The 20,657-nt window shown below is 29.8% G+C and overlaps 2 protein-coding genes and 1 long non-coding RNA gene across 3 annotated transcripts; 2 read left to right on the top strand and 1 right to left on the bottom strand.

Moving 5' to 3' along the window:
* Positions 1 to 2,519: 2,519 nt before the first annotated feature.
* Positions 2,520 to 11,238, bottom strand: LOC130450592 (synaptoporin-like). Its single transcript, XM_056789061.1, has 4 exons — positions 10,705 to 11,238; positions 10,357 to 10,650; positions 10,138 to 10,305; positions 2,520 to 5,064 (listed from the first exon to the last, which is right to left on the bottom strand). The coding sequence occupies exons 1-4, from the start codon at positions 10,762 to 10,764 to the stop codon at positions 4,960 to 4,962; spliced, it is 627 nt and encodes a 208-aa protein (XP_056645039.1). The 5' UTR covers positions 10,765 to 11,238; the 3' UTR covers positions 2,520 to 4,959.
* A 135-nt stretch (positions 11,239 to 11,373) lies between these two features.
* LOC130451578 (dnaJ protein homolog 1-like) lies at positions 11,374 to 13,406 on the top strand. Its single transcript, XM_056790678.1, has 2 exons — positions 11,374 to 12,546; positions 12,776 to 13,406. Exons 1-2 carry the CDS (start codon positions 11,722 to 11,724, stop codon positions 13,007 to 13,009), a joined length of 1,059 nt encoding a protein of 352 aa, XP_056646656.1. The 5' UTR covers positions 11,374 to 11,721; the 3' UTR covers positions 13,010 to 13,406.
* A 522-nt stretch (positions 13,407 to 13,928) lies between these two features.
* On the top strand, positions 13,929 to 14,729 carry LOC130451301 (uncharacterized). The gene is made up of 2 exons (XR_008910703.1): positions 13,929 to 14,435; positions 14,492 to 14,729. It is a non-coding gene; the product is annotated as an uncharacterized LOC130451301 (long non-coding RNA).
* Positions 14,730 to 20,657: the final 5,928 nt, after the last annotated feature.

Genomic DNA, 20,657 nt, shown 5'->3' on the forward strand with positions numbered 1-20,657 from the left:
AAAATATTCTAACATTATAGGGGCCACTATGCCCCGGTCTCCGCTATTCCCCAATGAATAACTAATAATTCTGTCAATATGATGGGTTTATTTATTTCGCTTTTCTTAAAACCCCGTGAAGGAAATGCAATGATAAGTCAATATCATCGAAAGTTTGGCTAAGTATGTCCTAATAAATGGTTTATTCAAATCAGGACATTTTAGAATAGGTGGCTTGGTTAAAGGTATCTGTAGATATTGAAATTATTCAGCACACTCCTAAGACCAAATGAATTTTACGTTTTTCCCAGCTAATTTGTTAAGTGAAATACATATTTCTTCAAATTTAAGAATAAAACGTTTGTATTAATTACAGAATGCTACTACTAATCTCTTAACCTCGTCAGCATATTTCTAAACTGGATACTGCTGACGACTCCATATTTCGCTTTGTCAAGTAGGACTCCTTTACAAGACAAGTTATGACCTAAGTGTAATCTCGCGCCTGAGTAATTTACACTTTTGTTTTCGAGTTAAATAAATAAAATTAAATAAAAGATTGCAAATATTTGACTTATCAACCTGTCAAAATATCAATGTATAGGAAAAATTTTAATGGAGAGTATAATTTAGCTTTCCACTATCCAAAAAAAAAATAGATACGACACGTGTGAAAAATTTAAAATGGCTAGACATGAGAACACCATATCTGATTAGTTAAAGCAGGAGTATAAAACTCATGAAGCTGAAAAAATAATATGCGATAAGAAATAAAGATAAATGAGATACCTGTGTTGTGTTTTGACCTAAAGAATATAATTTCATGTCCTAGAGCAAAAACAAGTTGCTTCTTTTATCTAAGCAAACTTGATGTCTATAATTAGACTGCTCATTTTAGCAGAGATAAAACAGTATACTGCTCTTTATGGAATGAAACTATTGCAGGTAACCAAGAAATGATGTAGCAAACACTTTGATTGCGATTCTGAAGGCAGTTTTCATTGAGAATCCAGATATCGAAAATATTATATTGTGGAGTGATTCCTGTATATCTCAAAACCATAATTCACTCAATAGCAATTTTAAATTTTTTAACATTTATCGTATTTATTTACGCTTTTTCTATTCATGGGGTGAATTAATAAACACTGTCTCTTATGTTCTTAGTTTATTTACACACTCTAAAATACAGTTATAAATATCACCTAAATAATTTCTGCGATTACTTTCACTAATTCGTTCTTTTCACTACGACTATTTATTTAAAACTTACTAACCGGGCTACATAAAATTATTTCTATACCACAAATAGAGTTTTACAAAATTCTAGAACAAAAAAAACACAAGAAATGAATACTTTCCTAGAAAATATTTAAAAGAAATACTGGAATAAATCACCATCTATAATAAAAAGTTCATCAAAGGTGCGTCCGCCATTTATAAAAACAGATGAAATGTGCCAAGAATTCGCCGAATTTTAAAATTCCATTATATCTAGACAGGGCCGACCTAAGGACCTATTTAGCGAGCTTGTTCGTAATAATTTTATGAAGGACATTGAGTCAATAAAAATTAAATATTCCACTCCTGAGCACTCTGTAATACAGGAAGTGGGTTCTGTCCATTATTGTATCGACAGATACACTGTCTTTGAAAAGGCAGTGCTTTATGCCAAATCACTAAACTATACAAGTCTACCATTTATAAAAGTTACGGCCCTCAACTTCACACAATATTCGCAGTTTTCTATAAAAAAGCCACACGTTGACAGAATACTTGAAAATGTGAATCCACCACAAAGAAACTTGAAGATCAAAAGATTTCATTTCCACGAAATATGCCAGAACCATCTTCTGTTGCTGTTGCATGAATAAATACATAATTGAATACCTATTTACTTATTCATGTTTTTCAATCTGGCTTGATATGGGGGGATGATAATGATCACAATAACCCTTCTCTTGTGTTATTTTATTCATAAAAATATCTAAAGAAGTTCTATGTACATTCAAACTTAAGATCACAAGGTTCTATGTCGCATAGAACCTTTTAAGTTTTGAAGGTTCTAGTAGAAAAATTTATCATCATATAGAACCTACAATAATTCGAATCATAAATATTTATTGCTGAAATTTAAATATCATTCTTATTCACCCAGTTTGTAATTAGCTCTCCTGAAAACTTTTTGTTTCAACATTTAGAACCTTGTTGTCCCAAGGTGACGATTTGTTTAAATTTTTTAGTTGGTTTTAAATTTCAAAACGAAGGTTCAATTTAATTCGATCAAAATATTACCAGGAGTTCAAATCAGAACAGATTTCATAAACACTATTAGTAATCAAATCTTTCAATGCCACCACGGATTAAATTTCTGTCATATTTTCTATTCATTGTACTTATTCCATTGCAGAGATTATAAGGATGTTAGTTTATTCTGGTACCTTTATCCTGTAATATCATGGATAAATAGAAATAAATTGTGCAAATAACTTACCATCAGTATGAACTAATAATGGTCTAAATTATATAAAAATAATGGTTTTTATAATAATTTATTAATTGAGAAAGGAAAACATTAAAATGAACTACAAACATTAATAAAATAATTATAAAACTACGCCCTAAACCCAATCAATGAATATTTTATTTAACCTATAAACTAGCAACAAAGCTATAAAAAAATTATTTAATTTTAATCCAGATATATTAAACGTGATACACATATAGAGAGCTTATAAAACTCTTCCTTAAAATAGTACAGATAAGTACAAGATATACAATTTCCAAATATGCTCGTCTCTCTATCCATTATCTTTCTATAATCTAAAATATATTAAAAACAATCTATATCATAGATGTAGCAGTATAGAAAAACAAATGTTTGTGATTATAGGGTGGTAAACTAATCTACATCTAGAAGGACGGAAATACATAATTAAGATATTTCATAGTGAATGTGGTATAAGTAATACATTGATTAGATCAGAGTCAAGCGAAATCTCTTATTGTAGCAGTTCATGTTGGCGAGATTCTTTCAAATTGGAAAATAGAAAACTAAAGTTTTTTTACCAATGTGACGATCATGCTTTCTTTTGGAGACTGAAAGAGAGAATAACATACTTACTAGGTTTCAGAAGTAAACTGAAATTTCAGAAACGATTTGTGTGACATAAACTATTTACTTTCGGTCTTTGAAGATAATGATTTGATTTTAGAAACACGCGTCGGAAAATAACATTGTGCGTGTTAATGTAGTTTTAGTAAGCACGGTCCTCAAGAGTTCCAGACTTGACATACAATTTGGCACCTCCAAACTAAACCTAACATAGTTTTTGAACCCTAAAGGATATTTAAGACAAAAATAGTGGAAAATTTATATATCTGTATTAAAGACTGACCTCCGATGACCACAATGCATTTATAAAACTAAAGTATTCAATTGAAGGAGTGTAAAAAGAAATCGTTTTACACAAATTTAAAAAAAAACTAGTAGAGAAGTGCTGGACTAATATATTAATATTAATCAATATACTGGAAAAAAACTATGCAACTTTAAAATCACTGTATTCAAGAGTTACAAATTTGGCATAAAAATAATAAAATGGATCCAAAAAACAATTACAATGTACTAGGGCAATGAGGGCTGCCGCATTTGACTTCGCTACTAGAAGCACTGGTCTAAAGCGAAGTCTTTGAAATGTCAGTTTGTTCAGTGGATTTAACGCATAATCGTTTCCTACAAATGATATATTAGTACTCACTATTTTAAGACAATTTTGTCTTCCAAAAACTTATATCCTTGATTTTTCCAAATTGAACTTATATGTCTAACATAATATTTAAACTCTCTCCACAAGCGTAATAACAAAATATGACAATTCTGAATATTACACTCAATTGCACTAGCCAATAAGCATAAAAATAGTATCCATAAATGTTTAAATTTTTATATTGCAGAACTAAAGGATTAAAATGAATTTTATGTTTGCTTCAGCACAGCAGACTTTTAAAAAAATAGTTCTGATTGTGAATCCAGAATTTGGCAAATTTGAAATTAAAATAAATTGTCAAATCGGTAATATTCAAAAAAATTGAGAAATTTACGTCAAAAATGTAACCTGTACAAGTTAAAGCTTCTGAAACCGTTGGTGATATTCTTAGTGAACATACTGGTTTTTATCACTAAACAAACAATTACAATGTATAACAAGTTTACATCTTCAAAAAACAAAGGTAATCTGTTAATCTTCACCTAAAGAAGATAACTTGGTTATTGAAATGTACCTACATATATAGTAGAAATAAAATTTCAAATTCTGTCAAAGTTTTCTCAAGATTTTGAAAATAAAATATTAGTCGGAGATTTAGTTCGTCAAATATACTCTTCACACATGCTATAGAAAAATCAATATTGAACTAGTGATGAAATAAGTTCAATAAGTTGTCTTTATCAAATGCTTTTCTATCACTTCTAAATTTGTTAAAACACAAAAATGCAAATTCTTAAATAATACTTTATTTTGGAAGACTATAATTTTTATCTTTACTTTTTTTAGAAAATCTAAACACTTAAGCAACTGAATATGTTTCCTATTTATGAAGAGCTTGATCTTAAGCAATTGGACGTTATTTCTACTTTTAAAAAATTGAGAGGAAGAAAAGGAACAACTAATAAAACATACCTTAGCTATTTGTTATACCAGAATAATTATTATATAGGATAAAAAGACAATGAATTGATGAAAACAATGTTAAGATAAATTAACTAATTAATTGATAGTCCAAAACTTGGGAAAAAACAATGTAAAACAAAAATTATGTAAAAAAATGTCATTATTCAAACCAACAGTATTAAATAAAATTTAAATGAATATTGATAACACCAAACAAGATTAATGTAAAATCAAGTGTCTGTAAGGTTTGTGCAATCGACTAGTTCAGCTTGAACAATTTATATATACAGAAAAAATAAAATGTTTCTTATACTCCATCTGTTTGTCGCTGATTACCTTGGAACCATGAAGTTTCTTTATAAATAAACCATAAATCTGCAGCCCAAAGAAAGAAATTCAAAAATCCAAAAATCTGAAACATGACAATTAGTATTATTAACATATTCAACAATCTTAAAAAATCTTATGTACCAATATTAGAGAACTTCTATCAAAATATTTTGTATAAAATAATATATGTCTAATAAATTATAAACAGAACAAGATTCTCAGTTGAACTCAAGTCATCGTTCTGAAGATGAGTTCAATAAATAATGTATCATTAAAATCACATTAAAAGTATTTAGTGTGAAAATAGGTGAAAGAATCAATTACAAACTTAGTTTGCTGATAAGCGGCTTAGCACTATCGTATTTTTCTATTTATTATAATATGATATAATACCATTTTTTTTCTTACAAGTAAAATAATATTTGCTTTGTCTAGAAAACCCCACATAGAAATGACTTCCGAGAGCACCTAATCCTTCCTCAACCAACATCAACGTCAATGTTCTCAAGTACTAAACTCAAACATGTTCCCCCCCAAAAAAAAGAATAAGCGATTGTACTAAATGTAAATGATAATCTCACACTCGTTAACTATTTTTGTTGTTTCCAAAAATATTTCATTTGCCGCTATAATGTCAAATAATAAGACGTGTTGCCAAAATCAAGTACCAAATGATAGTAATAGAAAGTTCCACAGAAGATATTAGTCATATTGACGAAATAAACAGCATTCTTCCATCTTTTAAACGACCACGGCATTATCTAACAGCTAGTTCTAGTGATCTTACTTTACAGAAATATTTTGTACGAGAAACAATTAACTCAGCAGATACAAAATGCAAAAGGAAAAAACCTAAACCATACCCTTCTATAACCAAAATCATTTCAAACACCAAAGTTCTGGAACCGAAAAATCTATATTCTATAAAGAATCACCATAAGAGCTCCTCACATTTGAATGGCTTTGAGACTTCCTGAATAACGCTTTTGTCACACCTGACCCCTTAATACCAGCAATACACAGATAATATTCCTGAACTACTCACCCTGCTACACATTTATAAAACATAGATCGATGAAATCCCGATGTACAAGAAGTCAAACCAAAATTGATAAGCAACTAAATTTAATCTCGTTACCAACTAACGAAGTAGTTACGATTCGTCATCCTCCCAAGTAAATAAACATTAACAATTTTAAACTCCAATAGAATATAAACGGGCTAATAGTTAATTTGGAAAAACTGAAACTCCTACTGTCAAAAACGTAATTTGTATACAAGAAACCAACTTTAAAGATGATGAACACTATTTACTAAGATGCTACTAATGTAGCTATAAAAACGGAGATTCCAATAAAGCTAGTGGAGGAGTGGCTACCTATGTGAAAAATCAGTTTACTTGAAAAAATATATAGATATCAGACACAGAGGTAGTTGCAGTTAATATGCAATGATATGTAAAGAGTACAAGGGTTGCTACTTAATTTTGAGATATGGCAACACTGATGTGAATATGTCAAATCTGACATTGCCATCATAGTTTGCAATTTTTAATGGTGAACGTACTCAGGATGTGTGGTATATGAATGCTATTTGAGTTAATTACAGATATTGAAACATTTAGCTTTGTCAAAAAATGGGAGTAAAACGCGAACATTTCCGTGCAATGATTTTCTGACTTTCGATGTGCATTAAACCAACAGCAGTGTACCGATCATCTCGCCTCGACTTTTCGTGATGAAGCACCATCTTGAGCCACCGTGTTTCGCTGGTGTTCCGAATTCAATCGTGATCACGCTCCGCTACACGATGAATTCAGTGAAGGTCGTCCAAAATCGGCTGTTGTGCCAGAAAACATCGATATCGTGCATAAACTGATATTGCAAGATCGTCATGTGACATACCATGAGATTGAAGCATACTTGGGCATTAGTTCCACTCACATACATCTAATACAGCATGAACATTTGGCTGTCAAAAAGTTTTCTTCACATTGGATACCGCATAATTTGACAACTGCTCAAAAAAAAGCTCGTGTGTATTGGTGCAAAAAAGTGCTGAAAAAATTCAATTGTATTTCAGAAGACGTCTATAAGATCGTTACATGCAATGAATCATCATGGATTTACGCATATGAACCCAAAACTAAATAACGATTAACTGTATGGGTCGTTCAAGACGAGCTAAATCCAACAAAAGTTGTTCGCACAGAAACACTTCGAAGCGAATGGTCACCTGTTTTTTCGGAATAACCGGACATGTCGCCATTAAAGCAATGTAGACTGGTGAATTCTGAATGGTAAACTAGCAAACTTTTTCTAGAAGTGTTCGAAAAAATCAGAGAAACCAATCGCAGAAGTCGAATCATTCTCCATCACGACAATGTGAGCTCTCACACATTAGTTCAAACAAAAACGTTTTTGAACAATCAAAATACCGAATTGATAGGTCATCAGTCAAGATTTCTTCTTATTCCCGCAGATTCAAGATAAATTACGATGTCAATGTTTTTCTACACCTGAAGAAGCGGTTCATACATGCCCTAATTCAAACCAAACAGCATTTCTCGGAAATACCAACATCACATCACCTTTTTATAATACAATTAAATGTAAAAGTATATGTCAAAAATCAATTACAGTTGTCCTTAAATAATCCCTAGAAACATTTTCAAAAGGATATGGAAAACACACAAAACATCAGAAACTCTATACATTAACGCATCAAAAAATGAAAAAAAAAACATTCTATTGGCTCGTCAGTGGTTGGGGCAACAGTCACACACACTGTATGTGCTGTACATCAGGTTCTAGTCTAGGTAATGAGTAATCCAAAACTGCACTACACAATCTGCTCTTATTCACTCAGCACCATAAAATTAGCAGATACAGCTGCCCATGAAGCGACATCGTTGGATATAGAAATATCTCCATAGAGATTTTGACAACTTAAACAAACATTTAATCGAGGAAGTTAACCAAAAAGTATGGAATAATGAACAAAATATCCTCATCAACCTAAAGCCACATTTCATAGATCCACTACCTTTAACACCCAGATGACTAGAGGAAATAAAAATATCAAAACTTAGACTTGAACTCGACTTACTCACGGATATAGAATATCCAAAGACCCTCATAAATATAAGAAATACGATGTGAGACGATGATATAATTCATGTATTCAAAACTATTGCACCATTTTTTAATTCAGTTTAATGAACACATTTAATATAAACCCATAAACACCTTTAAATCAGTATCATTTCATGGCTCATTTATTCTAAAATATATGACACACAAAAATTAAGTGGAAATAAGTCTTCTAACAGTATATATTTGTTGCTTCAATTAATTAGTGAAGCCAAAACGACTTCTCAAGTAAACCATAATTATTTGTTTTAATTAATTATATCTAGTTCTAAAAAACAGCTTAAAAGTCGAGAAAAACAAGAAAAAATTTACTTATTGAAATGCTTTGTTAATACTTTGTTGGATATCTATATTACAAAAATTCTTAATTAAAGTGAAGGATTATGCAATTATAAATAGCCAATTTGTAGTTCATTTCATCAATCACCAATTATGGAGGATTCATAAACTTGACTTTCCATTTCCTGTTAACAAAATTAAAAACATTAAAATGCATAAAACCATTAATAGTTGCTGTTTGACATCGCAGTTTGCCGATCGGTCTGTTGTTGGTGGCTTTTAACATAAGCAAATTGTATATTTTCCCGTCGGCCGTTCGCAGCAATAAAAAAGAGCCAATCACATCAGTTTGTGTTTGTCATGTTTGTCCAAATAAAAAAGATTCTTCATTATTTTTGATAAGTTCGTCCAAAAATAAAGGATTACAAAGAAAAACACAAAAATATCACAACAAAAAGCAGTAAACACGTTAAAAAAGAATAACAAAATTTTTAAGTTAACGGCAGCAGCGTCAAGTTTATGAATAGAGTGTAGAATTTGTTACGAACGTCAAACGGCAAACGTCACCCGCGAACGGCAACGGCAAACAGAAAGTGAAGTTTATGAATCAACCTTTAGTCTTTTGTTAAAAGATTTGGGAGAACTAAATCATTTGGTTGAAAACAAGGTCTGGGCCAAAAAAGTCATTAAAGAAAATGAATAAGGTCAGATAACAGGTATACGAAACCAATTATACAAGCTGTAAGGTGGTTTAGCCAGCAGAAGGAATGACACTGTACTTACTATAAGTCACAAATGATGCATAACAAGATTTTCTAGAGACCATGTATATAGAATTATTTTCCATTGTTTAGGGATGAAAACAGAGAGCATTGGAAATATTCGGAGTATCACATAGATTAATTTGAATGAATCGATTTGGTAGTGAATCAAAGGTGTTCTGAGAAGGAATTTGATTTGAAATTTGTCATTTTATTAATAAGAATAAAATTCCATTAGTAGAAAATTGGAGTTGCATTATCGATACAGTGAAAAAGCACAAAAAAGTAATAAGAGTAGTAGGATTCTTTTTATCTTGATTATTTTTCTTTTCTTTCACATCTCATTTTTTGTATCTTATCGAATTTGCTAAAACATAAATATTGAATTGAAAAAATCTCAACTCAATACATTAATATCAAATTTACTTCACAAAGAACACATAATTTATAGTGGAATAATTTTGAAAATGAGTTAAAGTTTTTGGCACAATTCAAGTATATTAATATATATAAATATATATTTTGATAAATATATTATTTTGAAATGCAAAGAACTGAACCAATGATTTTAACAGAGTTGAAATGTATAAGAATATTTGTATCTATTGGTCTAGAATGATTTTCAACTATGATAATTTACAAAGAAAATTTTTATTTACGATTTTCACATGTACTAAGAGCATCAAATGATTACCAGACAAAACTAGGTTGGAATTCCTGGAACCATTGGCGATATTCATACTGAATACCCTGTTTACACCACAACTCACAATTACACTGTCTGACAGTCTTCAGAAACCGAAGATTTACCTTCAGTTTCTGAAGACAATAACTTGGTTATCAAAATGTGCGTCAGACAGTGTAATTGTGAGTGTTGGTGTAAACAGTGTATTCAGTATTACCAGACACATTAGAAGCATTTAAACAATAATAAAAATCATCACATGCAAAAGTGAAACTTACCACAGATATATTCAATGAAGAAAAACTGGTGGAAATAAAATAACAATCTTTACATGCAGCATCTTGTATGTGAGGATTAGTCTCGCTTTTTAAACCTGTTAACCCATTTGCCCATGCGGCACTGCTAGACAGCCACAAAACTGATAACAAAACAGTAACCATGAAGTCCTTAAAAACGTTATTTTTAAAAAGTAATTATTTCAATAGTAATCATCTTACAATGAGAGGGGCTTTGGTGTCACTTTTATAGGTTTTATCCATCTTAATGTAAACAAAAATAATGGCCAATGAATACAACATTGCTAATACTCCAGAGGTTACAAAAAATTTGGCATCGGAAGAAAAATCTCCTGCTATCGTAACATTACAAAATTTTTTATTTTCCATTTCTTTAGTAATTATTATTTCAAAAGGGTAACTGAATGAGTCTCTCTGTTCTGCTTGATCAATGCAACCAGATTTGAGATATCCTGTGTAACCCGTTATTGTAGCAAAGGCGCAAATTGAAAAAATCTGAAAAATGATAGATATTAAATTTTAACATTATCAACTGTTTAGACTACTTACAAAATGTAGAACTCTCATAACCCCACGGGGTTCTTGGAAAACTGACAAATTGAGATCCATTGATAATTTTTGATAGGTTTGACAAAAAAATAAATAAGAAAACTATTAGTTAAAACCGCTCCCCATCAAATATCTTATAAACGTTTGGTTGCCCGTACAAACTATGTAGGAATTATACCTGCAAATTGTGAATAGTTATCATTTACATTTTATGAATAACCCAATTTGTCAATCCCCTTTCCTTGGAGAGTTTCAAGCGAACGATTGGTTAATATATCTGAATTCCAGTAAAATGACGTTTGAATAACTGATATTTTTACAATGAAGCCATTGCTTAGTAATAGTTGAGTTAAATACCACTGAGGTCAGTAGTGTCTCTTGTCTAAATATCTGTGGATTAGAAATATATATTTAGCTATAACAGTTTTCCATGAAATATATATATATATATATATATTTCCATGGAAAACTGTTATAGCTAAATCTACTAGTTATAAACAATCAATCAACTTCTCTCTAATATAAATGACAATCATTTAAAGTTTCCCAGTCATCTTTCATATGTCAGTTGCGCCAAGAGTAATTCTATGTATTAACCATTGCGGTAGATTTGTCAACTTTGAATTTTTTTCTTAATCAATTATTTTCCAATTACGTGAACGTTTATGGAAATTATACAATTTATTAAGAATAAATTTTGTTTATTTTGTCGATACACTGAAGTTGATTCGTATTGAGAGAAGAATACAGGTATCAAATTTAGAAAATGTTAGACCAATCGTACGCTACGCCTATGAGCTTCCAGTAGCTTCCAGAAAAACCGTGAATATTCTCGAATATAACCTTTAAATATATAAGGAGTGAAAACCTCTGCGCATGGGAGTGAGTGAGTTGCATTGAAATTGAGTAGACGTGTTATAGATAAATTCGCATATTTGGTATATAGTGATTTGGAACATTTCAACTAACATCTGTATATTCTACATCATTTTTTAAGTGCGTTTTGAAATTCTCATAATGGGTAAGGATTATTACAAAATTTTGGGCATATCCAAAGGTGCTAGTGACGACGATATCAAAAAAGCATATCGAAAACTTGCTTTAAAGTATCATCCAGATAAGAATAAGAGTCAAGGAGCTGAAGAAAAATTCAAGGAAGTTGCTGAAGCCTACGAAGTGTTGTCTGATAAAAAAAAGAGAGATATTTACGACAAGTATGGTGAAGAGGGGCTAAAGGGAGGTATCCCTGGAGGAACGGACAATGGTACAGGCCCGAACTATTCCTACACTTTCCACGGAGATCCAAGGGCAACATTTGCTCAATTCTTTGGCAATTCAAGTCCATTTTCAGCTTTCTTTGATTTTGGTAATAATCGAATGTTTGGTGGTATGCAAGATGATGAAATGGATGTTGATGATCCATTTGTGACACTTGGGGTTGGAGGACCACCAAGAGCAGGTCCAGGTGGTGCATTTAGGAGTCAATCATTCAATTTCCATAACAGTCCTAATAAAAATAGAGACAAGATTCAAGATCCACCAATTGAACATGATCTCTATGTTTCCTTAGAAGATATCACCAAAGGATGCCAAAAGAAAATGAAGATAAGTAGGAAAGTTTTACAGCCTGATGGAACAACGAAGAAAGAAGATAAAGTACTAACTATCAATGTGAAACCTGGATGGAAAGCAGGTACGAAAATTACATTCCAAAGAGAGGGTGATCAAGGCAGAAACAAAATACCTGCAGATATTGTCTTCATTATTAGAGATAAGCCACATCCACAATTTAAAAGAGAAGGCAGTGACATCAAATTTACTGCAAAGATATCTTTGAAACAGGTAAAGTACTTAGTTTTCTTATACAAATTTCACTATTTTGTCAAGATTTGATTTTAGTAATAATCTATATATAGCTACTATTACTTGACCTACTCTGACGTCTAAATCTAAAAATAATTAATATTGACACTATTTTTAGATGAAGTATTTAGCAAGAATTTCCTTTTTTAAATTTCTGCATATCTATTATTTACGAAATTTTTGCTAATCTATTCTCTCATTGTTACAGGCATTATGTGGATGTACTGTTGAAGTACCAACAATGTCTGGAAAATCTATACCACTTCATTACACCAATGAAATCATCAAACCAAATACAAGTAGACGTATTCAAGGATATGGTTTACCTCTTCCAAAAGAACCATCTCGAAGGGGGGATCTGATAGTCACCTTTGACATAAAATTTCCAGATAATCTCTCCCAATCCGCAAAAGATATTCTTTATGATACTCTACCAAATTAAGATGATTTGCAAGTGTTATTTGTACGTTTTAGTACAATACATGTCAAACATATTAATTATGTACTTTATGTAAATAAACTAGCTTTTTTAGGTTTGTATTTGTTAGGATAACTATGAAAATATTAGGTTTTATATTAATATAAACAACTTGGCCAAATTGTCTGTATCAGTGAGAAATGAAAATTGTAAATAGTTTGTATACAATTTAAATATTTGTAAATTGTTTTAGTATTGCATTGATTATTATCATTAATAAATTATTTTTTTACTCAACTTTTCTGTTATTTAAACCTAAGAAAATATGATGGTTGTTTGATTCTAGCCGACTTACTACAAAACAGCTGCTGTCACTAGTTATTTTGTAATTTTTATGATGGATAAATAAAATTTAAAATTATGTCCTTTTATTTTCATTTAAAAACCAATTCCACCTTGACAACCATATGTGGATTTTTATTAAGTTGTTTTCATATTGAAAATAAATTGTTTATGAATCTGTTAATACTTTTCAATGATGGTCAGTAATCATTAACTATTCATATTGCAAGCTTTATTTAGGATATGACGAGATAATTTCATGGACATGAATGAAATTTGCTTGATGATAAAGTGATTATTTTAAACTCATTCATAATAGTAGGTATGTATATTTGTATTATTAACAAATTTTTTTATAGTAATTGATAGGTATATACTTCATAAATAAAGTTCAAATTAATTTGGTTATTTTTCACAGATTGCATGTGGGCGATTTACACACACGCTATTTTGTCCTACAACAAAATTGAAACGTTTGATTGAACAGATTGATCCTATACATTAACCTTGTTTTTTATAAACTTGACTCTTGTCTACCTAAATATGGCTATATAATAGATGTTGAATAAAAATATGTGATATTTATAACAAAGGTATTATTAGAAAGAAAGGGAGTTAGATCTAGAAAAATCCAGACTACTTTAAAAATTAAAACTTAACCCTTAACTACTAATCATACGTCTCATAGACGTTACGGCTTTATCCGATTTGTCGTATGACCCCTCCCTTTTAATTTTGGACAGTGTCTTTTATCGTAATTTATCATCACGAAGTACTTATTCAGTAGCCTGAAATTAATAACTATGTGTGGTACTGTTTTCAAAATATCTTGAGTGAAAGATCGATTACCGTCTCTCAGACGTATAGTTAGTGTTAACGTTACAATAAAAAATCACAGCCGTCCATGCGACGTATAGTTATTTAATTCGAATCACGACGGATTCTCGACCTACCACATATAAGGCTGTAAAATTATTAGAAAATAATTTTGAAGAACAATTGTTGCAATGGTTTGATGAATGTGGAAGTGATGTTAGCGAAATTCAAGATGAATGTACGGAAGAAATCCATATTTAAAGTGAACATAATTCGGATTCTGAAGAAAAAGGTAAATAATTTTTAGGCAATGGTATAGTGTATGTTTACTACTTATTATCTTTACAGTTGAAAGTGAGGAAGACATTACTAAGAGTGCTAATGATAATACAATTACCAAGTATTATTATGGAAAGAATAGGTTTAAATGGTCCAGTGAGTCCATTATTTCCAACGTTAAAAAAAAAGAAAAAACTATTCCCTTTGCTCTTATAAAAAAAGAGAAGAACGGCGTATGTTTGTTACAATTGCCAAAATCCTATTTGCCTAGAGTGTGCGAAAAAATGTGTCCAGATTATGCGTCAAATTGATGATTTTTAGGCATTGTTATTTTTTTCAGTTTTAATGTTATGAACTTAGTTTTTGGATATATTTTAATTTGACTCTTTCTGTATACAGAATAATAATAAATTCATTAAAAATTTTAGTATTTTAATTTTTGTTTCGAATGTTTAAACGATTAAGTCAAAATAATGAACATTTTAAACTCCGTTAATAAATCGCGGTCCCTAAGCATCTTTTTCTACCTTATATATTTGGAACAATAATTTTATAATTTGAGAAATAGCTTAATAGAAGCAAGCGCGACAAATCCTATTTCATACCATAACCCAGCTGAACAAAGAATAGAGAAAGCAAAAATTTTAATCAATACTTTAGATCAAAAATCAGAAAATATATATCCGCATATTAGGTAAAGAAGAAGATTAATGAATGCTGTAACTTAGTAAATAAAGTGCTCTTAGTAAATAAAGTGCTATCTAAATGTACTTCAGACAATTATTTGGAAATTAGAAACGTATCAATTATCAGAGTTTAAAAAAATTTTAAAATTCAAATACAAAATGAAATTTGTTCAACTAATATACAAATTGAAAAAGAAAACTCAATACTTTTTCGAAAATTAGATTTTAAATTTTTAAACAGTCAAATATATAAGTCACTAATTTTAAGTAAAATAAATTTTGTAAAACTTCACGAAATCGATAGAATTGCAAAAAATATAAAACCAATTCAAGAGATACAAAATTCATTATATCTGTAATTATTTTAATAATTTGGTTAATTCAAATGAAGATTTTCAAGAAAGCAGAATATTGAAGAAAAGAACAAAGAAGACATGATCTGAAAAATAACTATTATTTTTCATTCTTAGGGATGGAGGAGTTACAACTAGAAAAATCCAGACGACTTTAAAAATTAAAACTTAAAAAGATTGTATTTCATAAATACTTACTCAGCATTCATTTTAATATAAACAAAAGTTGTTGTAAATACAATTTTAATGAATGAATGAATTTTGTTAATTCATTTGTCTAATGAGTTTTTATTAATCCGTTCATCGAATGAATTTAGTTGATTCAATAATTGAGATTAATTAAGTTCATTCAAGAATTGTAGAATTATAACTTGTTTTTGTGAATAAAGTTTCGGGAGTAAAATTTATAATTGGCGCAGTTACAGTAGGATTCGTTCGGTAGTGTAATTTTATTTCAATATAAACAAAAGTTGTTGTAAATTAATTTTTAAAATTGTGACTTGTTTTTGTTAATAAAGTTTTTTTTAAAAGAAGATTCGGAAGTGAAATTTATAATTCGGGCATATTTTTTCAACAATGAGTTCACAATTAACATCGAAATGTCCAGAGTTTAGCAGTTTTTACATAAATTGTTTTGTTTTCCTCATTTATTGAAAAATCTAATTTCTTCATTGTATCTTTTGAAGGTCACACAGGAAAAGTATATTTCTTCTTTACCACGCTTTTTTATGTTATCAGAATCGTATTCGATTCTAAAATATTAGTCATTTTCATAACAAGTTCGAACATTTAACACAACTTATACATTATCTTACAAGGTACAAATAAGAACTTATGTTAATTAGTAGGTCGATTTTTACCCCTACCAAACCCCAAAATTAGTTTTCGGTTATGTACTACATTTGGTAGGTACATTCCACTAAGCGTTCATAGCGTATGAAATAATCTTTCGGGCGTTGTACATGACGACCTAAGTCAAGAAATACATCCAAGGGAGCTTTGAATACGATTTTCAAAGGTCAAAGTAACAAAATTTCCAACTATCTCATTACTTCATGTGTTGAGGGATATTATAAGTACATACATTCTTGTGACGCATCATCAAATATGTAGCCAGAAAAAGTTTTATTTTTATGAAAATGACTTAAGCACTCCACTAAAAAATTACTTACAAATTGTAACATAATCTCTTAGTGCTTTTACTTTATATCGGATGTTTAGCTATTTTTTATTATTCACCCCACCGCTCAAAACGCTTCATAATCTATTCCCCTTACATTACGATTATAACGCTCTGAACTAAGTGGAACGGGAAATATCGTCATCGTGAACGTGAGTGGTGAAATGCACCATTTGGGAATCACTATTTTACAAAAATCTATGTTCAACAATTATTGTTTGTTTGACAAAGCATGTAATATTTATTAGGTATTATTTGTTTCTTTCTAATTGCACAATTTAAGTACTCAATCGAGCACAGGCGTCCGTAATGTGGTTTTAAAAAAAATCACAACATGCTGAAAACAAAATTCTTTTACATAATTGAATGCAGAAACAATGGAAGTTTGTTCCCATTGATTCTTGCGTGCCAAATTCATGAGTGTCAAGCCTATAGCTTTCGGGCTCAAAGTGATTAATAAACTTGGAACAGACTATTATTGTTAGAGTTGAGTGAAAAACATATCTTAGAAGATATAACCATGGTAGCTTACGCGAATGTAGCGCATCGGAAACCTGTTGAGCTTACGCTGCAGTCTTTTTTGTTTTTTGTCAACTAGTAGTCTAACAGGGGTATTTTTAACAAATGTTACATTATAAAGTGGTAAATAAGGTTGTATTTTGTCTAGTTCCTTTTTAAATAATAAATCACGAGTTATATCCATCACTCACCCACTTTTATATGTACAGGGTGATTCATTAAGAATATCCATCCATCTCTGAACTGTAGATTCTAGACCTCAAAATATGATGATTCTGCTCAACATGCCTTATTCAAATATTGCTAGTTTCCGAGATACGGGGTGTTCAAAGTTTAAATTTAAATTTTGATTTTCGCAATAATTTTTTATGTTTTCACAATTTCTCTTTGAAAATTGACAATTTTACGTTTTTTGGCATGAGCAATCATAACTTGCACTCTAATTTAACATTGCTAATAGAGGGCGCTAGTTACACTTGTTTGTGTTAATTAAATAAAAGTAAACTTTTTTTTGGCTAAACTTACAACTAAAATAATAAAAAAAATATTAAAAAGCGTTAAATTCTACAAAAAAAAGTTACTCTTCTTTGATTCGTGTAACTCAATCGGTTATCGAGTTATTTGCTTCTAACTGTTTAAATATTTACAATATTACAAAGGTTTTTGGTAAAATGATTGAAGGATTCAACACTTTCGTTCCCTGAAGGTGGCCAATATAATCATGAAATGCAAAAACAATCGGAAATTTTATTTTATGATTAAATAGAATACGTTAGTTTGTTAATTCGTCCTTAAAATCAAATCAAAGCGTGAAGTATGATTTTTATTCAAAAAAATTAATCTTGGTTCACATTAAAGTACTTATAACAACACATAATTAAAAATATAAAAATAAAATGTATTTCTAATGTGTTTTCCATTTAGATGTTTAATAATGAAAAAATGAATAATTGATTTATGTCTGAGTAGAAAAAAAATATGAATATACAAACTCTTTCATTACTTGGATTTACATTTTATAAAATAAACAATTTATCAATATCTCTTGAAATACAAAACTTTCTTATACACATTTTTGTACCTATGTTATATTACTGTATTTTACAAATATTTATATTTATGTGCAAATTAAATAAAACATTTATATAAATTTATAACTATGATCAGATCAACTCTAAATCTACACATATTGTTGCTATTAGGTTTTAACCTAAGATTTAGAGTATTTTCTATGAAAGTAAGTATGTAATGTTTTCTGTGAGCTCCAATATTTTTGAAATGATACTGTTTATATTATAGTTCTTGTTATTGAATATATGATACTATTGTGAAAAGAGACAATATCCACGGCTAAGTTATAACACAAGTATCTTAATATTTTACTGTTTTAAGGTATTTATGTCGGCCAAAAAAGAGGTCTATTATATAATTCTAACAGCACATTTCTTAAAAATCAAATGAAGTTAGGTAAAATGACGTATCTTAGATTTTTTGCAATAGAAGCATGTGGTTCAATTGGACCAGCTACTATTTTACGGTATATTTTTTACAATTACTTTCAATAGCAATAATGTATATATTAATAACATCATTTATAATTCAACAAACAGATAAATTGTGCTTAATTGAGGAACAATTTTATTATTTGCTCCAATAACAACCTGTAAAGTTGATTTCTAAGATACGTGTTGTTATACTATAGTTTTATATTTTTCGTGTACAAGTTACATGAAGTTGAAAGTTAAATTTCATAGGCTCACATTTATTGAACATAACGGCTACCTAGTTATGAATGAACCTAACACTGAAAATTTTATCCTCATTAAGACCGGAACAAACCATTCGTAAGTATTCTATTTTATATTACTTTATATAGTACATATCTTAAAGAATTAATGTATAATTAAATAAATTACTTCTATAATCAGGTACACATACCTACAGACAAAATATATCTGGAATTATAAGTAATCATGATAATATGTTATAATATACTCTTGTTTCTATTGCCGGAATTGAACAGGATAATAAGAGCTGAACGACAGGGAACCAATCAAACCAACCATTAGACATTGCCCTAAAATACGCAAAAAAGCTTGACGAAACCCTTTCCCCTATGATGCTATGTACCTCAACCATGAATTTCTCCAACATAAATTACTATGGATCCATTAATCCAGAAAGTAGTCGATGACCCAGTAGTGGTGGGTGTTCACTGTTTCAAGTATTGCCCTGAAGGGAAAATTCACTATAAACTTACACAGATTTGACCCAACGACTTAACAAAGTTCCAAAAGATCGCCAGCCACAGAAGTTGTTTTAGGGAAAAATTCCACTACAGCAAGAAAAAACGAAGTTGAAGTTTGTAATTCCTGCAGACTATCGTGACTTCTACGACTCTCTGTCCTATAAAAACTAGTAACTAATTTATTAATAATTGTAGGCTTATTCGCATGTATTTTCAACATTATGGTAAATTTTTTTATTGATAGTTTAAATAAATGTCAGAATCTTTTCCAAAACTGTATTAATTTGCTTTCTTAAAACCCCCTAATAACACTTATCTCTCATAAAAATTGTTGGCCAACCCAATGTATCTCATAAAAATTAGTTTAAAATTGAAGAAAACTTTCCTGAAACAATCATAATTAGTAATAGGCGACTCATGTTGACGCAATGTTATTAAGAAAAATATTAAATTTGTTGTTTTTTACTAAAGTAGACATTAAACGCTCTTGATCGAACAGTTTAGGTATATGTTTCAGTCAATGAAGTCAACCTTTAAGAATAGATATAAAGATTACAAAAAAAAATATGGAATTAACTTAAAATTTATAATGTTCATGTTTTTTGCCAACTTTAACCAGGATATATTTTGCAAAAAACATGATTCGGTATTACCGAGAAGGTAAATATTTATTGAAATAGTTAAGTGTAAGTACATTGTATACATCATTTGAATCTGATTTTTTCCTACGATGACAAGTCTGGTGAATTGACATTTTCAGACAATGGACTCATCGCTTTCGAATAAAAAAAATGGAATAGTAAAATCACTAAATATCAGTGGCCATGTAGCATGTCCCAGAGAAATTTCACTTTGGAATCCTATTCCATTGGAAGAAAGGAAAAGTATTTGTCGTCCTTTTATTGGAAATTTACAAATTATATTATGAAAAACATAATAGGTAATATTTAATTTTTCTCATACTTCTCAATGACAATATTATAAACGAACCTATTTGAATGACTTTATGTGTGTGGGAAGAAGTACTTGCTTCAAGAAACTCTCGAGGCATTATTTCTTGACGGTAGAAGATTTTGAACAAACTGTTAAAAATTGTTTACATTTCCTCAGAAAGTTCAAATTATAGAGCAAAATTTGATAACTGCATACGAGTGGTGTGTTACTGGTATTAAAATTTTTGATATTGTGATGCCAGCTATTAATTTCCAAAGAACCCCATATTGGCCATATTTTAGGTATGTTTCTATTA

Source organism: Diorhabda sublineata, chromosome X, assembly GCF_026230105.1.
Source record: "Diorhabda sublineata isolate icDioSubl1.1 chromosome X, icDioSubl1.1, whole genome shotgun sequence".
NCBI lineage: Eukaryota > Metazoa > Arthropoda > Insecta > Coleoptera > Chrysomelidae > Diorhabda > Diorhabda sublineata.

Bases quoted from the DNA above. Each gene is read 5' to 3' on its own strand.
- LOC130450592 (XM_056789061.1), bottom strand. From the start codon at position 10,764: ATGGATCTCAATTTGTCAGTTTTCCAAGAACCCCGTGGGGTTATGAGA. The intron at 10,306-10,356 runs GTAAGATGATTA...AACGTTTTTAAG, and splicing joins ACACCAAAGCCCCTCTCATT to GACTTCATGGTTACTGTTTT. The intron at 5,065-10,137 runs GTAAGTTTCACT...GTCATGTTTCAG, and splicing joins CTTCATTGAATATATCTGTG to ATTTTTGGATTTTTGAATTT.
- LOC130451578 (XM_056790678.1), top strand. From the start codon at position 11,722: ATGGGTAAGGATTATTACAAAATTTTGGGCATATCCAAAGGTGCTAGT. The intron at 12,547-12,775 runs GTAAAGTACTTA...TCATTGTTACAG, and splicing joins CAAAGATATCTTTGAAACAG to GCATTATGTGGATGTACTGT.